The sequence below is a fragment of the Chlamydotis macqueenii genome, chromosome 1 (genome assembly GCF_036417535.1).
Source record: "Chlamydotis macqueenii isolate bChlMac1 chromosome 1, bChlMac1.mat, whole genome shotgun sequence".
Lineage (NCBI taxonomy): Eukaryota > Metazoa > Chordata > Aves > Otidiformes > Otididae > Chlamydotis > Chlamydotis macqueenii.
The window spans coordinates 14,241,494-14,256,543 of record NC_141556.1 but is presented as its reverse complement, the minus strand read 5'-3'; the positions used below and the strand labels follow the sequence as shown (position 1 = coordinate 14,256,543).

Sequence of the window (15,050 nt, the reverse complement as noted above, 5' to 3'; positions counted from 1 at the left end):
CTCCCTTTTTCACAGCTGATTATGTAGAAAGTCTAGGCAGTTTCCTTAAGTTTTGTCACAGAAAGCTGTTAAAAGCTGGGGACAAGATGTGCATCAGGACTCTCCACATGGTGACAGTGATAAGAGTGATTTTCTGTGTTCTTCCATGAAGGGCTTTACCCAGACCCAAGGAGCTCGGACAAAGCTCCGTATTGCTCGGTGTTACTCCCCGGCCTACTCTGACCCTTGCAAAATGCTCTGCCACGACCACATTAGTAAAGCAGCTCCTTGCCTGTTAATGCACTTCTCAGTTCTGCTTTTGGGGTGCGAGCTCTCTCCCTGAATGAAGTGAGCAGCTCCACTGCCTGAATAATCACTTCCATAAATGAATGTGGACTGCAGCCACGTCCATCTGTGCTGTGATTTCCCCCCACCGCCCATGCTTGGAATGGGCCTGTAGCTCCTCAGTAATTATTTACATCCCACCTATTGCATTCTCCATTGCAGACAACAGTCTTTACTCATTTCTCATCTCTATTTACTCCCTGTTGTTTTCTGTGTTAAAAAAATACTGCAGGAGGGGTGAAAGCCCGTGGTAACCTCCATCCTGCAGCATCAGGCGCTTTCTGCCTTTAAGAGGGAACAGTTGTAACTTACATGAAGTTTCTTGGATCAGAGGAGTATAAAAATAGAGATTATTATGATTTTTGCAAGCTTTTATTTTGAAACAGTGGGGTCGATCTTAGTCACTTTTCTTAAATAATCTGGTTTATTGTTATTAATAATAATATCTTAGTCTTGCTGTCGATGGGAGAAGGATGGATGAGAAATTCTGGCCAAAGACATCACATAAACTCCTCCTTTTCAAAAACTGGGTACCGTATCCAGCTGGAGCAGTGAGAGGATATGAAGCCACTGCGGAAGCCCAGCCAGGGACAGGCACGTGCTTGTGCGTGGCTGGTCGCCGGCGGGGACAGCCTGGCAGGAGGCCCCCTCCTCACCTGGCTGTGCTGGAGGCTGATGAGAGGCAGGGGCTGGTGCTCCGGGGTGTAACAAAATCTTTCAGACCAGGTGAGGTTTGGGGTCAGTTAGGACTAAATCGTGCTCATATGGGTGAGGTCACGCTGGAGCTGGGGCAAGGAAGAAGTTTTCCTTTAGGTGAAGACTTGTGAGGTCTGGAAGTTTCTTTTTCTTCTTTCCCTCTGATGCATGGGGCTTGGCCACAGCCTCAGCTTCCTGCAAACGGACCCAGCAAATGTCTCCCTGCTGCTGTAGGGACATACAAAACTGTGGTTTTGTGGTTTTTGCAGTACCCTGGGTCCCCCTGTTTTGTTGCTGAGCACCATTACCTGGGCACCATTCTGTGCAAAAATGAGCCTGAAATTTGCAGGAGAGTTTTGGGATGCACTTTTGGACCAAGAGGAGTAGGTCCTTCCGTGGACTAAATGTCTATTAAACTATTTCTGGTGGCTGCAGGAAGATGGGTTTGAGGTCCCAAAAAGTCCTTGTGAGCCCCATGCCCCTGCATATCTGTGGTCTGGGGTCTCTGCTGGATTCCCCACCAACACAGCCTGGATGAGACAGCAGGCCATGGCTGTGGGACTTCCCCATCTTGCCCTACAAAGAAGAGGTTAGAGGTTTTGTGAAAGAGTAAGAAACAAAGGAGAAAGGAGAGAGAGAGAGACATAAGATAAAGAAATGACGGAAGGAGGTGACTAAGGAGAGGCACAAGGCTTACGAGTGGAGACATTGCCTTCTTCCCCTTCGTTTACTGAATGCCCCCGTGCTGGTAAGTGGCGCACACAGCGTGTAGAGGAAAGGGGTGGGCTGGCTGCACTAACAGTGCTGGCTATTCTGGATACTAAGCAGCTGGAAACAAAGAAAATTGCCTAAACTTCATCAGTGTGGGCCCTATCCAAATGCCAGTGACTTCAGGGACCACTAGCCTGAGCCCCAAGATCCACAGGCAGATTAGCTACCCTCATACTCCCAAACTTATTTAGGGAATTATCTCTTGAAGAAAAAAAAATGAAAAGGTATTGCTGGCAACTGGTACAGCGGCACCCTGGCCAAGGCAGCCGGCATCCCCTCCTCCTGCAGCAGTGGAAGCCCATCATCCCCTTCCCCTGTCACCTTCTTTTTTATAAAATAAGAGAGTTGGCTACACCTTGCATCCCCCTAAAGCTGACTGGCTGACTTTCCATGGATGCTGAGCAGGGGCGGCATGAGCGGAGGTGCGTTTACTCAGCTGAAGCCCCTCTGGCACGGCCTGGCCTCACTGGCGAGCTCTCGGTGGAGGGAAGTGGAAATGCCCGAGGGAGAACACGTCCCATTGGCAGTGGTTTTGCCAGCGAGCTTGCACAGCTTTTGCCTGCATGAGATTTTGGCATGAGGAAATTATATTATTAGTCCGTCACTTTTACAAGCATTGAAATTTATGGAGGAGGCACAGATGCTAAAAAAAACCCAAAACAAACAAACACCCAAAGCTGAAAAATAAATAACCCAGCTAAAAAGGAAGCCTTGGAGCCAGCCTGACTCCTCAGCGGCCGCTGCGGAGCTCAGTTTCCAGGGCAGTGGCCCGGGACACCCGCCAGCCAGTGGGAGCTGCCCCGGCCCCTACGCCGCGCGCCGCCGGTCCTTTTCGCCTTTACAGCAGGATCATGCCGCAATGCGCTTCTCCATCCAAGCCAAAAAGGGATGTAGCCTCGCTCCATCCCCAGCGAGGTGCAACCCAGTAAGATGGCAAACTGCAGCAAAGTTTTGCTGGTGGTGGTGAACTCAGTCTCGGTGCAGAGCCAGTGGGAAAGGCAGGCCGGGCAGATGGCGAGGATGTCCCCCAGGCCACCGCGCATAGGCTCTCCGTCAGCTGGGTGGGAGGTGGGCCAGAGAAGCAGCCTGCACGGACGTAAGGCAGCTGCGTGGTGCCGTCCATGTGGCTCGTGCCTCCGTGGAGGGAACCTTTCCCTCTGGCACTGAAAACAATCCAGGAGGGAGCCCCTGGACCGTGCCAGTTTTGCACTTCAAAGACTCTGGCAGGTAGACTCTCCTTTCCGATTACATCATGTCACTACCGCTCACCGGGCTGTCACTGGGCATTGGTCGGGATCCAGCAGCAGCGTGGTGGATGTTCTAAACCCGGGTAGATTTGCTCCCATCTCCTGATGCTGTGGTCCCACCATCAGCCCCGCTTTGTTAAAAATGTATAGTTTTATGAATTATTCTTCTTGCTAGTGTTGTGTGTTCAGCTGCTCATTCCCCTTGTGGTTCCCATTGGGTTCCCACTGGTTCCTCTTCTTGGGATGAAGGGCCTGGACAAACACTCTTAGAGGGCTGAAGCCCCCTCCCAGGGACTTGTCCTCCCTAGGGGCTCACACACCAACCTCCCTGAGCCATCTCCAGGGGTGGTGGGGGTGGGTGTGCACGTGTATTTTTTGAAGATGGCAGTGGAGGTTTAAGAAAAAAATCTCACTTTTCCCCAGCAGTGGGTGCAGGTAGAGCAGAGACAGGGCTGTGGCTGGGGCAGGGACGGGCGGCAGAGGGGCATGGGCTGGGGCATAGGGGCAGGGGCAAAAGGACAGGGGCTGGGGCAGGGGCACAGGGTCTGGGACAGAGGGATCGGGGCAGATGGACAGGGTAAAAGGGCAGAGGCTGGAGCAGAGGGACGGGGCAAAGGGATGGGTAGAGGGACAAAAGCAGAGAGACAAGGGCTGAGGCCGAGGGAGAGGGGAGCAAGGAGGGAGCGGGGGCAAGGACTGAGGTGTTGGGGTGGGGACCAGTGGCCGGGACCCAGGAGCAGGGCCGGGCAGGGGCTGGGGCGGGGACGCAGGGGCAGGGGCAGGGCAGGGACCCGGAGGCGGACAAAGGGCGGGCACCAGAGCCCCGCTCGCAGCCCGCGCCCCCGTAGCCGCCAGCACCGCACACCGGGCCGCGGAGCGGGGAGCGGGAGGAGCGGGCGGCGGAGGAGGCGGAGGAGGCGGAGGAGGAGGAGGGGAGGGACCTTCCCCTCCCTCCCGCCCCGACACCGGGGGAAATAAATTATTGCCGGCCCTCGCACTCCCAGCTCCGTGCCCCGCACCCCGGCAGCGGCAGGCGGGGACGGCGCGAACCTTCGGAGGGCGCGGAGGGGCCGCCCCTGCCCGCGCCGCGCTTCGCTCCGCGCTCCGCTCCCCGCCAGCTCCCGCGGGCCGCTGCGAGGGGACAGCGCCCGTCCAGTCCCATCCCGTCCGGCCCCGTCCCGTCCCGTCCCGTCCCGTCCCGCAGCGGCGCGGCGCGGCGGCCCCGCCGTGCCCTGGATGCCCCATCGGGGCCGGCGGCAGCAGCATGGAGCGGCGGCGGGGCGTCCCCGGGGGCTGGCCCTGCCTGCTGGCCGCCCTGGGGGCCCTGCTGGCGGCGGGACGGGCGGCCGCCCCCCGCGCCCGCTTCTCACCCTTCTTCTTCCTCTGCACCCACCACGGCGAGCTGGAGGGCGACGGCGAGCAGGGCGAGGTGCTCATCGCCCTGCACATCGCGGGCAGCCCCGCAGCCTACGTGCCCGGCCAGGAGTACCACGGTAGGTGCAGGTGCTGGGCGCTGCGCGGTCCCCCGCTTGGGGAGTGGCGGGGTGGGAGGGGTGCCCACCCGGCCCCGCAGCCGCGCAGGGAAGGGCGCCGGGGGAGCCCTGGACGGGGAACCGCGCTGCCCCGCGCTGTGCCCCGCGTGGGCCGCCGCGGCCAGGGGCTCCCCGGGGCTCCACCCGCCCTGCGGGACCGGCTCCACCCGCCCCGGGCGCAGCCCAGAGCCGCGGGTCAGGACCCCACGGGTGGCTTTGGAGGAGGCAGGCCGTCCCCAGAAACAACCAGCCGCCCGCTTTTGGTAACCGCCCGGGCCGAGGAGATTTACAAAGAGCGGGGAAAGTCTTTCACGCAAGAAGCGCGCGCTGGGTGCGGGGCACGGCGCGGGGCCAGCCGCGAAACCCGCAGCTGCGGTGCTCGGCAGCCTCCGAGCCGGTTTCCTGCGTGGAAAACTTTCCTGCGCGAAAGATGTTTTAATTCCGAACCGCGGAAGATCGCTTAAAGGTGCCTTCACCAAGCCGCCTCTCTTTGTGTCCGCCTGAGGTTTTGCGGGGATGCACAACAACAGCTCGCTCTGCAGCAAGCGTTAAAAAGTCAGGATAATGGAAAATAAGTATTTATTTAAAACACCTTGCTCGGAAACAGATACCGTGTAAAGGTCCCTCGCTGAAGACGGAGTCAAACTTCTGACTTTGATGTATTTCAGCTCAGAATTTAAGTTTTAGGTAAATCACAGAATGGTTGAGTCATGTGAGCGTTCTGATTGAATTTTTTAATTGCAAAGACAGAAAAAACAGACACCCTAAATATTCATTCGCACCAGACCAAAAGGGTCCTGTAGTTCTTGTCTTTGTATAACCTTTAACTATATAGTTTTACCAAATTCATACGAAACTTTTGTTTTTACAATATTGATGTCCTTTTTAACAAACCACATGTGGAAATTATATGACTTCACCAGACGAATTTTCTCCTTAGAGCCCCATATCCTCCGGCCCGTAGTACACACTCAGGTCAGTTAAATTGCGTTCAACCTGCTGAAGCACAAATGTGCAGAGGAGAAAAAAAAAAGAAAGAAATGCTGGATTTAAAAAAACACGGTTCAGGTGCTTAAATAATGGACTCGCCCCCTTTCCTGGCTGCTGCCGTGTTTTCCAGCCTGCGGCCGGGGTCTAAGCCCCATCGCTGCCATGGGGAGAGGGGGCGTTTGCGGGATGAGGAGCAGGGCTGCGCGTGTTTCCCCTGCCTCTCGCCTTCCAGAAATAGGGGTTGAATTTTAAAATCTCAGCCTGCAGAGAAGCGCCCCAGATGCGCGCCCGACCGTTCGGGTGGCCGAGGGTGGGGGTTCCGTCCCTGCTTTGCACCTGACAGAGCAAAACGCGGCGGCTTTGAAGACCTCCGGCCCTCAGCGGGTGTTTTTTCCCTGCCCGCTCCCACGGGGCGCCCGGAGATTTCGCGGAGCCGCTGCTCCTCCCTGCGCCCCGGCTGTGCGCCCCTCGGCCCTGCGCGCCCCCGCGCAGTCTCTGCGCGCTGCGGAGCCGCCCTACGCGTCCCGATCCACGGGCCCCTGCGCGTCCCCCCGCGGGCTCCGCTGGCAGCGGCCGGTCCCCGGTGGTTGCTGTGCTCCCACCGCCCCTGAAATTCGCCCCGCGGTTGCGCTTCAGCCACGCTGCCCTCCGCGCCGTCGCTGCCAGAGGCCAACATCTGCCCCGAGGGCCGCAGCCCCGGCCTTCCAGGGTGTCTTTTAAAACCACGGTATTAAGAAAGAATCAACATTTAAAGAATCACACTAACTCTAAGAGGAAAGTCCGCAAGCAGAACTTCAAAAACTGATTTGTTTACGGAGCACGAGATGTCCGTGCCCCGCCGTGTGAGCCAGCCTTGTATCTTTATTCCTGACTGGCAACGGTAATTTTTATCAATTTTGTGCATCGATTAAACACCTACCTGCGCCCTGCCTGTTCGCTATGCACAGAGCAGCAGACATATCGTTGAGCTAAGCACGCTTATCCAGTTAGATATTTTGAAATATCTCATTTTAGTATTTTTAAATATAGCAATTAACAATGTTAAATATAGCACAAGAAAAAAACCCTGAAGTATACAATCTGAAGAAATAATTTGAAGCAATCTGGGCTTTTATATAGTGCAGTTACTGAAAGATGCCAGTCTGGACCGGTTGAGCATTTATAATTTAAAAATCAAACTTTAAAGGCTGTCTTGTGGAGATGCAGAGGTGAAGTTTTCAGATGCATTATAGAAGCACAAGACAAAGGGAGATTTGCATATGTACAACACAAATTCACCTGTTCAGAGAGCATATTATGACGCCCTGCTCCAACTCATTGCAAGTTCCAGTGAGGCCCCACTTTACACTTACGGCCCCTTCATTTGTCAAGGACGGGTGACAGCAGCATCCAAGAGCACAGAGTTCAAAGAGGAGGGCATTGGATGAAACCAAGGGCTGGATGAGAAAAAATTCTAATTAAAAAAAAAAAATCAACCAACAACTTCCTGTTGATTTGTTTTGATACATTGCAGCCAGCGGAGCTGTCACGCTGGCTCTCGTCCGTTGGCCCAACTGTCCCTTGCGCTGCCCTGCGCCCCGGGAGAGGAAAGGTATCTGGTGCAAGCAATGCTCCTGCGGGCACAGGAGCTTCTGCAAGTGGCTTCTCTGACACACCAAACCCGGCACTTTATTTCCCTGTGCCTCTTATTTTCCTAAGTAAAATGAAGGCAATAATATTCCCTACTTTGCATAGATAAATTAGATACTTTGGGAATTAGCACTTCTCCTCTAACCCTTAAAAATACTCCAGATTTGGCCCTATTCCTGCAATCAGTAAATATTTAAAAACGCATTCACTGATTGAATAGGAACAGACCTATGCTGCATATAAATACGCTCTTTTTATATACAGGACTGACTTGATAAATTGGTAAACAGTTTTATTACCTTTGGCAGACTTTTATTCCTTGAATTAGCTTATTTCAAATTCAATTAAGTCCTTGAGCTGGCAAAGCACATAAGCACTTGCTCAAATGCAAACTGACAAAGTGTGCACAGGTTTAACGTAGGCACCTGCTCAGCGTCCTGCCAGCCGAGTGGTGGTCGTGTGCTGGGAGAGCGCATCAGGGCCCGCTCGCCTTGCTCCGAGCTTGCTTTTCTTTTGGGCTTTCCACTGTAATCTACAGAGCAAAATAAAATTTCTTCCAAAAAAAACCCACAACAGTGTATATGGAAATTTTTAATGTAAGTTCTTCTGGGTTTATTTTCAGTGGAAAGCATGTACCATCATTTAAGAGCAGATAAGTACATTGGAAATGCGTAATGAAAATACGCATCTAAAGGATAAACTTCACTGAAGTTTTCACTGCCCTTAATCACAGAAGCCAGAAACCAACAGTCAGATTTGTAGTGCTTAAAAAATACAAACAGATTACCTTTACATCGTCTTTTTTCTCATTGCTTAAATTTTTTTTTTTGCTGTCACTGTGAACACTGCCTTTTTCCCAAGGTTTCAAATTTAGATCTTTTAGGATCAACTTTGAACCCTTTTCCCATGATTCATGTTAAAACTCATAATTCTGCCCTTAAAATAGTTTTCTTTAATGAGACTTGGGTTTCTATTTCACTCTCCATTGTTCCTTCTTTTTTTTTTTTTTTCCAGAACGGATTAACCTTCAGTCCCCAAATGTTATCAGTTTCCATCAATGACTGTTACTATTCTTAGATATACTGTATATTGTCTGGAACTATTGCTTTGCTAGGTTGTAAAAAAAGTTTTCAACTATTTTCAGTGGTAGTTATGCACTCTTTCAGCACTGATAAAAAGTTGTTTAAAGTCTGGCCGATTCCACCTTTGTCATTAACCGCTGTATTTAAAAAATACAGATCATGACTTAGTATCTGTGTTCATTAGGGTTACTGACATTTCTGGTACCTCCTTGGGCAGATGGGTATTTTCATTGTAAACTCTTGTTCAGATTACTAAAAAAAAAAAGTGTCGGAGTTCAAGGTGAGGGAGGGGAAGAGAGAAAATAAGTGGAGAGTAAGCAGCGATGCTGCTTGAGGTGTAAACAGGACTGTAACAGAGATGCAGAAGCTCAGTTATGGATATGTCCTCTACCAGTAACGCTGAAGCGTAGAAAGCTTTTTGTGAGCCGGTCGAAGTAAAGAGCGCACAGGAGGTGATGTTAACGCTAGTGTGTTGGTAATAGAAGAGCAGATTTTGGTCCATGTTTTCCAGCATCAGCCTGAGAAGCAGAACAGCTTCTTGAGTCTTTCGCAAGGTATTCCCTCAAAAACTTTCATCTCATCCACTTACACCCTCCTCTGATCTTTGGAAGAATGGAGACTTCCATCATTTTTTGTTTTAAATTAAAGAACTGTGTAGAAATTTTTGTTTGTGGGAATCCAGTCAGCTCCCGGGATTGTTCTGTATCTTTTAAGGGACACTTACATTAAAAACATGATGCTGGCAATAGGAAGCAACAGAGAAGGAGTTGTTAAGAACAGAGAAGACCCTTGGTCTTCAAGTCTTTTCTTTCCTCTGAAGTCCTTCACAATATCCTGCAGCTGCATAAGGGTTTTGTAGCAAGTAACAATTTCATCTGGGGTCAGCATTTGCTAAAAATGTCTTCATCCACCAAAGCCCCCCGAGTGCACTCTGACTGTGCTCTGTTGCATTTAGGATTTCCTTGCATCAGTGGAACTTTGCAAGAGAAAGACTGATTTCTGAGTTCTGTGGTCTGTTCTTTAGACTATTTACAGTTCACATTTGTCAGATCTAAGCCTCACTTAGTGTGTTTCGGAGCAAATGTGGGTTTCTAAATCTTGACGCTGGTCAACGGATTGTCCGTATTCCTGAAGCTCTTGTCTGGTCCCAGAGTTCAGGTGGTGTGACTTTGCAAATTTTGAAAAGTTGTGCTTTAAAGATCCCTTGACCAGAAACTACTGAAGGATGCCAATCTTGAAAGAAGGAAAGTAGACAAGGTCACAGCTGAGAGCCTCTTGCAAGCCGTGTTTCACTAGGGAAGATGTTAAATTTTAATGAGTTCAGCTGTCATCGTTCTAATTTGTGGGCCAAATAAGTGGTCAGCAGATGGCTCTGCCGAAGATGTGGTCAAGCATGGGACTGATGAAAGGAGGTGGAAGATCTACAAAGGCCTAAATGAGCCTTTCTTGCAAATTTGCAAGAGAGATGTAATCTCTGGTTAAATCCCTTCTCCCCCCATCAGGGGGCTGCTCCCCCCTGCAAAGGAGACTTGATTGCCCCAGATAACGGAAATCAAAGTCACCACGCCGTGCTGGCCTGACCCACATTTGTCAGGTGACATCTGACTGTAGGACAGAAACAGCATTGTTGGTGTTACTGGTCTGCTTAGCGCGGACTACGCTGGGCTTGTCTGTACACATTAAAAAATGATCTCTGCCTCAGTGAGCTCACCGTCCGAGGCCGGAGCTTGCTGCTGGGGCTAGCATGTGTGCACGGACCTTTCCCATGGCGCCTCGCCCAGCATTGAAGTCAAGGAAGAAAAGAAGCCTATGCATGGTGAAAGGGGGCAAAAATACTGTTTCAGTGGGTATATTGCACATATTTTCTGCTTTCTGAGTTTAAAGGAGATATTTTTTAATATGTGTAATTTGTCTGTGGAATTCGTTGTTAAAATCTGTCCATACTAACAGCCTTTAAGTAGGAAAAAAGGTTATTTTTTAATAAAAAATTAGTAGCTGTAGTTAGGTATAAATGTATATGTACATATAAACCAAGATATAAAACTGGTACTTCAAGACCTAAGGTGACCAGTAAATAATTGATAAGTAGGTTACTGTGCCGTGGTGGCATATAGTATGTGTCTCCAATGTTTCCTGCATTGATTATTCCACCAAACCCATGTTAGTTCGTTAGGTAGAGCAGGGCGAGACTGTCAGGCAGGTGGCATTTCTCATTTTCCTTATTGTTCCCTTGATCTGGATTTTTTAAGGCCACTGCTTTTGAAATACTGTAGCACTTTATTATAGTACAATATTGCAGTATTTGCATACTGACTGGCTGAGGTGTGATTTTCACTCTGATAATAGCCGTGGTGATATAACCGAGATGGATTCAGATGCAACCTTTATTTGCTTTGTGTGTCTCATGCCCTACAGCTGTGGTTTAGATTTGTCATGAGTGTTCGCTGCATGGAGAGGGAAGGAAATGGCACTGTCTTACCTCTGAGAATATGAGCAACCTTTCATACCGCTCCTTGTTATGAGAATTTCAATAGTCTCTGATGAAAGGTTCAGTCTTTTTAACATGCTTCCTTTCTTTGTGTTAACATTTCCTGCCTTTTCATTGGGCATGAAAGGTGCACAGAGTGCAAATGTGTGTCTGGAATATTTGTGTAGTTCCCACTTTCCCCCCCCCAGTTGTGACTAGCCTCTGGGATAAACATGGGATGAACTCTGACAGTGCAACTTTTAACATCCGTCAAAGCCCAAGAACAGATTGCTTGTGGAAAAGACCTTCCTAGTTTGTCAGATGATGCCTTCTTGCTAAGCCTGAGGTCTTCCTCTGTTCCCCCTTCCCTCAGGTCAGTCCTGGAAAATGAAAGTCATAGCGTGCCGACTGGGCTGTGCTGACGGATGATGGAGGATGCTGATGGCATCCCCTGGTCTATGCTCTTAGGACCTTCTCCCAGGTTCCCTCCTCAGTGCCCAGGGGAACACGTTTTACTGTTTTCCTAAGGGGAAGAGCAGTGTTGTGGAGGGGTTTGGTTTCTTTTTTTTTGAAGACTTTGTTTTTTTTTTTTGTTACATATCTCACTAAATGTTTGGCTTATAGAATCGTTTAGGTTGGAAAAGACACTTGAGATCATCAAGTCCAACCGTAAACCTAACACTGACAAATAATCTTAAATAAGGCAATAGTTTCTGTAAGCCATTATTTAACGGCTTAAATAAGGCAGTGCCAAAGAGGTGTACATCCTGCTTGGAGAGGGAGAACTGGGGTCTACGAGGGCTTTGTGCCCATTTATTTCATAGTCCAGGACCGGGCATTACTCTGTCCTGCTGCAGTTGGAGAGGTCTTGGCTGGGGCTGGAGGTGGCACCCAATAGCTGGGCACAGGGCCACAGGCTCCCTGCCAGCGGCTCCTGCAGCCGTCTGGAGCAGCTGATGCTTCCCGGGCACCACAGCATTTCCTGGGCAGCTGGGCTCAGCTCAGCTTCAGGCAGAGGCACTTCTGGGCTGGATCTTCGCCTCACCAACCGCAGCATCACCTGTGTCACTCCAGACTCCCTTTGGTGTAACTGTTGGCTATTCGCCCCCATCCTGCTGCTCTCAGCACAGCTTTCTGTTTGGGGAGACTGGTTGGTATACATGGTTTTTCATGCCAGTAGCGACCTCCACAATGCTTCCTCTCCCTCCACTCCGGTGGGATCCTTGGTCTTCCCGGGGAATCGGGACATCTCTGACTGCTACCTTGCAGTGTTTCCTCGCCACCTGTTGTAGGCAATGCCCTTCATGTGAACACCCGAGTCAAGAAAGCAGGAGGTGTCTAGGTGGACTGGACATGAGTGGTCTGTGAAAGTTGCAGGGGAACAGGTGAGGAGCTCAGACACTTTCCAAAAGCCTTTTCATTGCAAAGCAGAGGCTGTTTTTCACAGTCTTTGTAAGGTCCCTCCTGCCATATTTTTTCATCCTGGGAACAAAACAGAGGATGCTGCTCCCTGCTCCTCTCTAGGCACTTTGATACTGGTATCAGTTGTGAGAGTTTCACAAGCGTCCTCTCAGGGGTTGAATCAACGGTGCTCTCCAGCCTGTATCTGTTGAAGTTCAACCCGCAAGAGCCCTGAGTGATGGCAGGTGACAAATCCATCTCCCTTCAGGTGCAAGCTTTACCCTACACTACCCTAAATTTTAAAAAAGCCCTCCTTTCAGACATCTACACTCACCTTCATGAAATTATGTGTGCTACAGGTTTCTGTCTGAACTGTGCAAGTGCTTCAGTTCCGTGTTCAAGCGCTGCCCGAGTTTCCCATGCCCTCGGGTGACAAATACTACTGGGTGTATCCATCCTCACAGTGGGACCTGTACTTCCCACAGGTGCTCTCTGAGGGGAAGCCTTGCCCTGCTCCTCAAGCGGCAGGTGATGTGCCTGGGGGACAGCCTGTCTCCCTCTCCTTGCTGAACAGCCGGATGACAGCAGGGGAGGACATCGGATGGTGGCTTCGTATGCCTCCAGCCCCATCCCCTCCTCCCCTCCTCTTCTTTGCCTACTCAGAGAAGGGAGCTGCTCCAGGAACAGTTCAGAGTATTCCATTGAAATCTCCGGAGTAAAATTTGATTTAGAATCATAGAATAGTTTGGGTTGGAAGGGACCTTTAAAGGTCGTCTAGCCCAACCTCCCTGCAAGGAGCAGGGATATCTCCAACCAGATCAGGTTGCTCAGAGCCCCATCCAACCTGGCCTTGAATGTTTCCAGGGATGGGGCATCCACCACCTCTCTGGGAAACCTGTGCCAGTGTTCCACCACCCTCACTGTAAAAAAAATTTTCCTGATGTCTAGTCTGAATCTACCTCCTTCTATTTTAAAACCATTACCCCTCGTCCTGTCACAACAGGTCCTGCTGAAGAGTTTCTCCCTGTCTTTCCTGTAGGCCCCCTTTAGGGGCTAGAATATTCTCTCTGTGGCTGAGAGGTACTTTGTGGTCACAGCATTCATTATATCTGGTAGAATATTAATAAATGAGTTAGCAAGGATACAGAAAATAGTTTTCATGTGTACGTTGCCCATGGTCTTGCAGAGGAACACTTCATGGCAGAGCTGGGCCTGCCCGTGTGGGTCCTGCACTGGAGGAGCTCTTCCTGCTCTAGAAACAAAAGCAAAGAGTAGGTGATTGGCCTTTTTAACATCTGAAAACAGCAGCACGACCCTCTGTGGCCTCTCTTCGTGTCAGGCCCTGGGATGTGAGAAGTCATTCATCACATCACGGGGCTTGGCAAGATCTCTGCCTTTTGCCTTCCACTCTTCCCACTGCTCCCCAGGACAATACAATAGATAGGAAAGAACAAGAAACACAGATAATATTTATCTCTCTGGCTAAGCTGTCGTTTCCAGGCCACAATAACCTTCCAGTGTTCCTATCTTGTGGGGGAAATGCACCGCTAGAAAAAAAACAACCCTCTTCCAGAATTAGACACATTCGTCTGGGCGGTGAATGAAACGGGCATCGATACCAGGAACTGCGGAGAGAAACAAAACAGCACAAGTGGCCGAGGCAGAGATCCTGGCTTCGCAAAGGGCTGCCCAGCCTTGCAGTCCAGCAGTTTGTGGGGATACCAGGTTTCAAAATCGAAAAGTCAGTACTACAAAGTGCTGTAAAACAAACTTCCTAGTACGCTGGAAAGAAGAGATCTCTGGCTAAACTCCAGCATTAAATATTTTTGAAGAGCAATTCTTCTGACTGGCCCAAAAAATCTGTAGCCTTCACAACCTGATTCTCGTTAGTACCAAGATTAAAAACCTCTGGCAAATATTTTTATGCTTTCCAATTATTATAGCTGATTTGCTGATGACTGATACCCCATCAGATAGGTTTGCTAGTGATAGTGTTTGTAGTGTTCTTGCATGAGACACGGGACTTTATAATTGGTTCATCTGGAATAGTAATGTTTGTAGTGAATTAATTTAAAATCTGGCTTTGTGAAGGATAAAATCTAATAATGTTTTTGAGTAGAGTTTGGTAAATGTTTTAATGAAAAATAAGGGGAAGTGAAGCATTTGAAATATGTTACTCATATTTTCAAAATAAAGTTGTGATTTTTGTTTTGGAAAAGTGTCTTAATTGTGAAACTGACTGTGAAAACAAATGAAGTTAGCTGCATAATCAGAAAGTGAAATAAGACTTTTTTGCTTGAACAAAATTCTTTATCTAATTTTTTTGGGTTCATTTAAGATTTTCATATTGACCTAACCGATATTTTTTTTTTTTTTTTTTTTGTGCTAACCCCCTCAGTACTTCTCCTTTTATGTAAACCCAAGCTGATCTCTTTTTCTTTCTTTTTCTTTTCATTTTGGTCACTGAACCAAAAATCGAACAGTTCTACTTCTGACAAGTTGACCATTTAATTTCCGGCCACTGAACAGATCTGATTCAAACAAGTAACCCTCACTACTCTCCTTGCATTTGTTCCCAAAATAAATTACAGAATAATAATTCGCTCTTTAAGGCACCGAAGTGCAGTTGGTAACAATACTGACATTTCCACGGTAACAAACTCATGTTTTCTACAGCGATACCTGCAGTTGCTATGTGGTTTCTGGTGTATACATCGACCACATATTCCTCTACCTCTAGTCATTGTTCAGTTTTATTTTTCAGCAGAAATCTTTTCCCTGATTCAGTTTTCCAGTAAATAAAGGCTTAGAGGAGATCTGTCCCTTGGCTTCTTCTGGTTGTCTAGAGCTAAAGGATATTTCTGCTTCCATACTTGAAAACCTGTTGTAGTGCATCTACGGAATTCAGATT

General features: G+C 49.2%; 1 protein-coding gene across 1 annotated transcript in view; it reads left to right on the top strand.

Annotated features, from left to right (window-relative positions):
- Positions 1 to 4,082: 4,082 nt before the first annotated feature.
- The window catches only part of RELN (reelin), a 297,944-nt gene continuing 286,976 nt past the window's right edge, over positions 4,083 to 15,050 (top strand). The window contains exon 1 of the mRNA XM_086746115.1: positions 4,083 to 4,531. Coding sequence (XP_086602241.1) covers positions 4,303 to 4,531 — 229 coding nt within the window. The 5' untranslated portion in view covers positions 4,083 to 4,302. The remainder of the gene's footprint in view (positions 4,532 to 15,050) is intronic.